Raw genomic sequence first — 9458 nt, forward strand, 5'->3', positions numbered from 1 at the left:
AGACTAAACACAAAATTCTAATAATAAGGGACACTTGTCATACCCATAGGATATGACAGTTTCTTGGCTTAAAAAAAATATCAAGTCTCTAGGTCTTAAAGACAACATTTATAACACCCGTACTAATGCAAATTTTGTTTTCATTTGTGAAACCAGATTTACTTTACCACCATATTTGATTTTGAAGAACTTTGAGGGGCTGGACCTTGGGAAGATGGATAAGGTAAATTTGGGTTTTAACCAGTTAACTTTGACCCCTCAAATAGGCCCAATTTAATGAGCCATAAGTAAAACTCTTAAGACCCGACCCGACCCGACCCATATACCTCATATAAAAGTTCAAACGGATTAATAATTCGTTCAAAACTAATAAGTTTAATTTAATGTGGTGTTAAAAAAACAAAAACAAAATGGATGCAAGGAAGGCAGCATACAGAGCTAAATTGAAAGAAGCTGCACAGAAACGAGACAAACGTATTGATTCTCCTCTTGTAAGGTACAATGAACATGATCAACCTATCTGCAGGGTGTGTGATGTTGTATTAAAATCTGAGTCTCTTTGGGCTGCACACCAAGCTTCACGTAAACATCATGAGGTCAGACTTTTTTTCTTTTCTTTCAATAATTTTTACTTTTAATTTGATTGTTCTGAAACTCTCACTAGTAAGTTTGGAATGTGGGGGGTTTTTTTTTCTTGATGAGAAAATGATAAAATTATCGATCTTTATGTATGAAAGGACGTGAAGAGTGGAGTGAAGTGTGTGTGTTAAGGACAAGATTTGTTTTTTAAGGTGTCATTCCTCTCTTTCTCCATGCAAGACTATATTGAACCAATATCTACCTGTTAAATTCTTAAGTTTAATTGCTAAGTTTATTGACAAAGGCCTTGAATTTGCACAGGCGATTTCAGCATACAAAGTTAAAGCAGGACAAGCGCAGAATATTAGGAAATCTGAGCCTCCTGTAGAGTTACTACCTAAAGCACGGCCATCATCTACGCTGCCAGCAGACTTTTTTGATACGAATGAAACGAAAAGGCAGAAAACTGGTAAAACAAATGATTAAAGTTTCCTTCTATGAATGATTTTTCTAGTCCTTGACTGCCCAAGGGGTTATATTATTTTTTCGTCATCAACACCCGAAAACTGGATTGGACTTCTGGTTTCTCTCTCCAAATATGGGTTTTCCGGGTATCAGGTCATCCTTTATAGCCCTAATTGATATGACAAAACAGAAAACAAAACTTTTTCTTTAGGACTAGTGTACTATTCTGGTGTTAGTGAGCTCTCTACTTCTTTGTTAGCCCTGAATGCCGTTTTGGTTGTCTTTCTTTTCATTCATTCGATATGGTATGTAACCATCATTGACAGATTGTGTTATTTTAATCACTGAATAGTTGAAAATTGTAGGATTAGGTACTGGAGAGAAGATTGGAACTGACACTCTCAGGGGTTCTGTCAAGTCCTTGGATGCTGTTTCTTCTGAAACGGTTCATGGAAAATCAAAAAGTTTTGCTTCGACTTCTGTGAAGCCACTTGCATCAGAAAACCAGATAAAGGAACCATCTATTGTAGTTGTTGCAACAGGGAGAAGGGGAAGTAATCTGTCTATCCATTCCAGTCACACAACGCAAAACAGTACTAACACAGGAGTCAGGGGTTCTCTTCCTGAAGGTTTCTTTGATGGCATGGATATCGATGCAACAACAACTATTTATGGTTCTAATGTCAAGCAAATGGAGGGAACTCTTCCTGATGGCTACTTTGCCAATACGGATTTTGTGACTACCAAAAAGGTGGATGGTTCAGAAATCAAGCAAGTGAAGGATTCTCTTCCTGAAGGCTTCTTTGACAGGGAAGATGTCCACACAAAGAGGGACGTTGTTGGTTCAGAAGTCAAGCAAGGGAAGGGTGCTCTTCCTGAAGGTTTCTTTGATAACAAAGATGCAGATCAACGTGCACGTGGCATTGAGCCTGTTAAAATTGATATCAAGTAAGTTCTTCTTCTTATTCTCGAATCTCCTGCATGCGTGTCTGATGTTTGTAATTACAATTTGCTCATTCAATTGTGTAGCACTTTGAAGTAACAGTACTTATTGTAACGTGTAAAAAGTCGAAATATTAACTTCCATTAATAATTTTACCGTGACCATGAGTATCAAGCCCGTCTTTAAAGTCTTTAGGACTATTTTTTGAAGGTCAAGTATTTATGTATCTTATTTTGTATAGTCATGTATTTTTTTTTTCGTTATTCTATCTGGTATTATTTTTAGAATTGTAGTTCATTTGAGTCTCCATTGCTCTTTGTTATTTTTTTTTGTTTTTTTGTTTTTTTGTTTTTTGTTTTTTGTTTTTTTGTTTTTTTTTTGTGTATGTGTGTGTGTGGTTTTTATGTTTTTTTGTTGGGGGAAGGCACCAATTTATTGGTTTCATGTTTAATTCTTGTGTAGTTGTGTATGATTTTAAAAGAATTCCTTGGAAATCGAAGCTTATTGGTAAACTTTATCCAGAGATGAATACAAAGAATTCGAAAAGCAGATTCAAGAGGACGTGCATGAAGTGGATGAGCGTTACGAGGAAGAAGAGGTGAGTATTATAGTTTCCATGTACTCCACTATTTCATATTTCTCTGTACACACAGCCACATCCCATTCACGGCAAACAATGACATTACGCATCTGTCACAGATTGATGCTGCTGAAGATAGAGAGGAAGAGGAGACCTTTGAACAAAGGTGAGTGTTGAGACGAAAACATATATAGATGATTTCTTTCATTTTTATAGTTTTTATATTCAATGTATTGATTTTCTTTCTTAGGGCTTATCGTGAGAGAGTGGAAATGTTAAAGAAAAAGCAATTGGAGCTCAGGGCCGCTAGATTTGGTGGGCAGAAAAGTTCCACAATGGGGAAGGATTCAAGCGATGAAGAGTCGTCCAGTGATGAAGATGGTGATAAAGAAAATTTTGCAGTTGATTGGAGAGCTATGCATCTGTAAACCTTGGAAACCCATCTTTCTATTTTTCTTCACCATGATATCTTATATTTCATGAAGTTGGCTGCATATCTGCAGTTCATTTAATCCTACATTTCTCTAGATTTTCCTTCAAGAGTTTCCTTGAACCAATATAACTTGTATGCGTCTGACTCACATTCAAGTACAATTGACATACTACTCACTGTAATCCTGATGTGAAAACTCCAAATATGTTCTCTCATGTGTTATAGAGTGACTTGAAAATCATTTTGAAAATTGTGTCGTTGTCAGTCCGCTGTCAATTTATTTGGGTTTACTCGAGGACATTCACTTGATTTGCTTGGGTGCCTACAGGATGTTCAGGAGACCAGAAGCTTAGAAAATTCTCCATCCTTTTAGTCAGGATTAGTTAACTGCACCTCGTCTACATTAGTCAATTTACTGTAGATGGAATGCTTTAATCTGTAAATGTTGGTCAGGAAGGTATCCTAAATATTTTAATAAAGATAGGCATCTTGATCAAATATTAGCCTTTCCCTGTTTTCTGATTCCCAATTTATTATCACTATAAAAAAAAAAAAAAAAAGATTCCCAATTTATTATACACAGAAAGTAAATAGTCTCCAATTTATTGAAAAAGAATGTGAAAGAGGAAAATGGTATCTTCCTTTCGTATTTTTGTGAGGCTTCAGCCCTTAGTACATGTTAAAACTATGTAGGCAATTTTTTTAGGTACTTGTTACTGACGGACCCCAATTTGTGTTGGGCGGACTCCCACCAAAAAACGATTATTACAAGTTTGCCATTAGTTTCAAAAAATCTAAAAAAAAAATTATTATTACAAATATGCCATTGGTCCAAAAAAAATTGAATTCGAAACCCCAAACTTAAACTTAAAGCATCGGTTAAGTTAAGACAAAAAAAAAACTTTTTTTTTTCAAAGTTCAAATCCCCAACGACATGACCACACCGTTCCGAACGAGTCCAAAACGACGGCTGTTTGCCGGGATTTCGACTTAAAAAATGGTCACACCGTTTGGACTTAGAAAAATCCCAAACGCATATGGCCACACCGTTTGGACTAAAGTCTCCACGATATGGCACACCGTTTGGACTTCCCAAAAACGATGCGTACGTCGTTTAGGATTCAACTTTGAAAAAATATATAGTTACGTGTTTGGGCTCTTGACCGGTGTGTCGGATCCGATTCGTTTGGACTAAGTCCCAAACGGTGTGGCAAAGTCGTTTGGGACTTCTCGAACGACTGGCCGGTCGTTTAAGTTTGGGGTTTCAATTCAAATTTTTTAGACCCGATGACATATTTGTAATAATTGTTTTTTTTTGATTTTTTTAAAACTAATTCAAAAACTTTGTAATAATTGTTTTTTGGTGGGAGTCTGCCCAACACAAATTGGGGTCCGTCAGTAATAGGACCCTTTTTTTTATCTTGCCCCAAGCATGTTACAACCAATTGAATAAATCAATGATAATAAGGGAACCTTTATGTATTACAAAAACAAAAATTTTATGAAGAATTTATTATCCTATGAGGTCGACCAGAGACGTAAATATGTTCCTATATCTCATGCCACATTTGCAGTTTCAATGTGAGGTCGACCCCCACTATGGATGTGGTAAAAGAATGATGCTGATAGTTTTCTTTACAATCAGTTGAAGCCCATGACTTGTGGGGCAAACATCAACAGCCTATTCAAAGTGTTGGGAAGAAACTTTCTCGCAAACAAGTAGCAAACTTTGGTGAGTTTCCCATTGTATTCGCACGTCCTCCCAGTTCTCAGTCTATTTAGAACTTCAATAGTCACATCTCTTCTTGTAAACCTTGTTGGATGTGGTCCTCCTCTTGACCAGTCAACCCAAGTCAAAGTTCTATTTGAGGTCCGGTTTGAGAATTGCATATGTACAAATGTAGGAATGTAGTGCTCATCTACATAACAAGAATTCTTGCAGAATTTTCCGAACAAGGAGAAGTATTTGTGGTCCGAGATTATCTCTGTTGCTAGAGCTCTGTCCATCTCGAACCATTGTGACCCCTTTCTCCACTGCTCGAGTTTAATATATGGCCTCATCCGAGGATTATACCGACCACGTCCAACTGGGCCTGGCAAATCGTAGACCTCCACAAAGGACTTGGTTGAATTCATGAGGTGGGAATAGACAGTAGAGAAGTTGAAGAGAGGAATGCATGATTCTGAAATGAGAACAAACCGTTGGTTTGAGAAGTCGAGGAGTGCATTAGCTAGTAGCCGGCGCTCGGCTTCTAGCATGCTAAACATCCCCCATTGCACCTCCTGCATGGTAGGAAAGAAAGAGCATTAACAATATTTTAAATTGATTATGTAAAGTAGGAAGTTTATTCACTACTTTAGATGTCTTAGACTCTGGTTAATAGGTTAGGATATAACAACTATCCAGGACAGAATTTGTTGGAAAATGGAAACATCCACAACATATACTGTAGAAGTAAAGCAAAAGAATAAAATAACATTATAAGATAAAAAAATTAAATTAAATAAACATACTCTATAGTCTACCTTTAAGAATCTTAAGGCGCTTCAGCAAGTTGTAATTACAAATTTCAATTGGCTTGCCAGATTGTATGCTCATTGATGACCTGATTGGAGAATATTATTAGGACCCAGTTGGAGGATGTTTAGACTTTAGAGAACATCAGAGGGATTAATTTTATCTGTAACACATTGTTGTAGTGGTATATTTATGTCCCTTTTACATTACTATTATTTTTAAATTTCTGAAGCACAAGATAAATGCACTTCTCTGGTGTACAACAGAAAAGAGATTGGAGATTGTGAGAGGAAGGTAAAAGAGAATGTTGAAATAAAGTTGATAAGAAGAAAGGAATGTGTAAAGTTTTGAGTGAAAAAGCTGGACAGAAGAAGGTCTTGGTTCATTAAGGAGTAGAATCAAAGCAATGAATAGGTAGTGTTTCATATGGAGTCAAAGCTGTTGAGAATAACTACCTAGTCACCTGTCATAGTTACTCAGTATCGATGTTTTGTCACTAACTAAACAAGTCTCGTAAGGTTCTTGATGCAGTAAATTTTGGTTTATCTAAGAATTTTTGTGATCTATCACCGTTCAGTATTGTCGCTTGCTTATGGTCGAGTATTAGGCTCACACTTTTGGTCTGAAACTTCAACAAGGGGGGACTGTTGATATGCCAGAACGGCAGTTCATGTAAACATTGGCGTATGTTATTGATTGTAGTGATTGTAGCCTTGAAACTACTCCAAGACTTTAATGTAACAAGTATCCAAAAGCTTGAGACAAGGAAAAAGCTAAAAAATCCGGCTATTGCATGTGCCTAAGACAAAAATCCGGCTATTGCACTGCCACAGACTGACATTAGTTCCAGGGTTTTTTCAGCTAACTGCACAATAGCTAAAAAGTAATATCAATAATGAAATAGGCAAACAATTACAACAAAAACTACGACGAAACTACAATTCCTGGAAACCAGTTAAATGTGGTTTTAGATTGTTCAATTTTTCTGAATGTTTCGCTCCTTAATTGTTTGCAATTTAACGCGACTGGAGGGCTCATTAGGAATGGCCTTGCATGTTCGATCAACGAGGTTACTAAGACTCAGAACCAAACCTATCCATAATTATATTTACTAATAAGCAACTGAAATGTATAAGAAGCTCAGTAGCTGTTTCAGGATTCATAATTTATGCCTAATGATCTGATAGTTATTTAAAGTTGCTCGAAGTACTCGACCAATCGACTGCATTCCTTTTTGAGTAAACCATTCAACACTCTGTAGTATTGCTTTGAAAGGCATCCTATGGCTAAATTAAGAATGGATGAAGGAATGAAGAAAGTAGGGAAAACGCCTAACCTTACTGGGAATTTGTCGACCATAAAACACTGAACCTCTGGCTATTGATTTGTTGAAGGAAGGATCTGAATGAACGTAAATTGAGTAAAGACCTTCATGACCATTGAAGAACTTCTCCCACAGAGGAGCCAATGTTACTCCCTGCCTTGTTAAGAACAAGAAAGCAAGCTTTGGTGTACGCTTATAAGGGAACCTGCGGATTTGAGGAACTATTGACGCCCTCCATAGCAACTCTTTATCATTCATGTCATGCATAACATTAGGTGTCCTTAGAAACTCTGTTAGTCCTGTCCGACTGACATTGGCACCCTCACGTGACTGCCTTACAGGTTGCAGAGGTAGCAATGCTGATGGTGGTGGCAGAGGTGGCGATGGTGGTGGTGGTGGCAGAGGTGCCGATGGTGGTGGTGGCACTGGTGTAGGAGGAGGTGATGATGGTATTGAAGACAAGAGAGAGAATTGGGTGACTTGAAAGTTAGATGAAAAGCTTTTGATATAAACACTAAATATAGGTCCAAATGCCAAGCCAAGGCTAAAGAAGAGGAAGTTGCATACATGGTTTAGATGAATTTGGGCATTGAAGAACTTTGTAGATGAGGAAGGTGCTTTTTGAAGATGAACCTTCATTGTTTTCTTGAGAAACAGAGAAAATTGGAGATTATGGTGATTAGTTTGGAGGGAAGTTCTAAGTCTTTCTTGATGATGGAAAAGGGAGATTCTTGTTAGCTACAAGAAACTTAATGTTCCCTTCCCTAGAGAAGCTTCTTCGATAACAACAATATTATTATTATTGTAAGTATACTTAATCATGGGAATGTGTTCATTTGTTTAAGACTCACAGCAAATAAAGAAAGCCAACTTAATAGGGTTTGAAGAAAGGAACTCTTTGAAGAATTGTTGCACACACATACGAAAGCAATTAAGTGTAAAAAATATTGACGAATGATTAAAGCATGTGACTTTTCCTCAAAATCTGATATAAGCTCTTTTTTGCTATAATATTTGCACAAATTTTGGCATGGAAACTCGTTAGAATCGCCATAAAACAATTGAGATGGAGTGAACTATGCACGTATATCCCAGATGGCTGACTTAATATTTCTTTAATTCTTCCCATCCCAAACCATGTGCTTTTTCCACAACACCACTCCCATGAAAACTGAGAAAATAGATGATTGTAGGTGACAACCTCCCCACATACCAACATATCAATCCTAAAGATCTTACTTAAGGAAGCATTGACCTTAGAGAGAACAAGAGTGTTCTTCAAGTATTTTAAGGCTAGTCTTTAAGCAAAGTTCCTTTCTCCAGCTAATTTAAATTATTCGGTATTAATTTCATTCGATCACACAAACACACAAAGAAACTATTCCTCATTATATATAGAGAGATTATGAGCCCCCAAGTCGCTCGAACTATTGGAAGTTCGAGCGAATTAGACTTTTCGGCTTTTGAACATACATCTGTATAATCAAGTCATATATTAGTAGTTATGATAGTATAAGTTTAAACTATGGTGTAATTAAGCTTACCTCACTAGGAATTCTTCCAGCTTGAAATATTGAACTTTCAGCCACTGATCCATTAAAGGAAGGGTTTGCATGAACGTAGATTGAGTAAAGATCGTCATACCCTTTAAAGAACATCTCCCACAGAGGAGCAAATGGTATGGTACCCTTTGTCAAGAACATGAAGGCAATCTTCGGAACACGCTTATAAGGATATTTACCAACTCGAGGAATCATAGAAGCTCTCCATAACAACTCATCATCGTCCATGTCATGCATAGCCTTAGGTGGCTTCAAATATTCTTTTAGTCCGATGCGAGTTTCATTAATTTTCAACTGCACTGGTGATGGTTTTGGAGAGGGAGGTGTTGGTGGTAATGGAGAAAACAGAGAAAATTGTGTTACTTGTAAATTTAATGAGAAGCTTTTGAGGTAAAAACTAAAAATAGTTCCCACTGCTAGTCCAAGGCCAAAGAGGAGAAAGTATGAGAGGCTATTTAGAAGATGAAATTGAATATTGTAAAGCTTTGTAAGTGAGGAAGTTGTTCTTAACAGTTGGTTTTTCATTCTGGCTTTTGCTTTGGAGAGAAAGAGATCCAGAGTTCAATGGATGAATTTGTTTATGGCTTGATACAAGGAACTAGCTAGGTGTTCCCTTTCCTAGAGAGTTTACACTATCAAAATGCTCACCATATCAATTCATGCTTTCTTCTCTCCTTTTTCTCTTTTTTCTCTTTTGAAACTTCAGCCATCTATGCATAATGTTATTCTTAAATGGGTCCCATTTTAAATTACGTAAAACTAACTGAAACGACTATTTATTTGTCAGTTTCATACTGTTCATTTATAGCTAACTGAATGAACCAAAACGCCTATATTAATTGTTATAATTTAAATTCGAAAACTCTCGAAACAAAATCAAAACAAGTCCATCCACTAGGCACACAGCTACTTCACAATAACACTGGTAGGACACTTTAAAATTAAATTGTCATATATCCAATTATAATAAGCTGAATAATTATGGTAAATTATATACCACAAATCTATCTTCATGCGGGCCTGATTGAGATTTAGAAATATCCAAAAAATAGTG

At 36.7% G+C, this 9458-nt stretch overlaps 2 protein-coding genes across 4 annotated transcripts; one reads left to right on the forward strand and one right to left on the reverse strand.

Moving 5' to 3' along the window:
* The first annotated feature begins 361 nt into the window (after window positions 1–361).
* Window positions 362–3250, forward strand: LOC147479428 (uncharacterized). Its single transcript, XM_086580354.1, has 6 exons — window positions 362–596; window positions 901–1048; window positions 1410–1992; window positions 2510–2585; window positions 2687–2733; window positions 2818–3250. The coding sequence occupies exons 1-6, from the start codon at window positions 411–413 to the stop codon at window positions 2993–2995; spliced, it is 1218 nt and encodes a 405-aa protein (XP_086436480.1). The 5' UTR covers window positions 362–410; the 3' UTR covers window positions 2996–3250.
* A 1224-nt stretch (window positions 3251–4474) lies between these two features.
* Window positions 4475–9091, reverse strand: LOC147479429 (glycosyltransferase BC10-like). Of its 3 annotated transcripts, XM_086578343.1 has the most exons (3): window positions 8520–9091; window positions 6855–6987; window positions 4475–5283 (listed from the first exon to the last, which is right to left on the reverse strand). In XM_086578343.1, the coding sequence occupies exons 1-3, from the start codon at window positions 8927–8929 to the stop codon at window positions 4642–4644; spliced, it is 1185 nt and encodes a 394-aa protein (XP_086434469.1). In that variant the 5' UTR covers window positions 8930–9091; the 3' UTR covers window positions 4475–4641. The 3 variants fall into 3 exon arrangements, with proteins under 3 accessions (XP_086434469.1, XP_086434468.1, XP_086434467.1); XM_086578342.1 differs by lacking the exon at window positions 6855–6987 and having other exon boundaries at window positions 8387–9089; XM_086578341.1 differs by lacking the exon at window positions 8520–9091 and having other exon boundaries at window positions 6855–7762.
* Window positions 9092–9458: the final 367 nt, after the last annotated feature.

Source organism: Coptis chinensis, chromosome 8 (assembly GCF_015680905.1).
Source record: "Coptis chinensis isolate HL-2020 chromosome 8, ASM1568090v1, whole genome shotgun sequence".
Classification (NCBI taxonomy): domain Eukaryota; kingdom Viridiplantae; phylum Streptophyta; class Magnoliopsida; order Ranunculales; family Ranunculaceae; genus Coptis; species Coptis chinensis.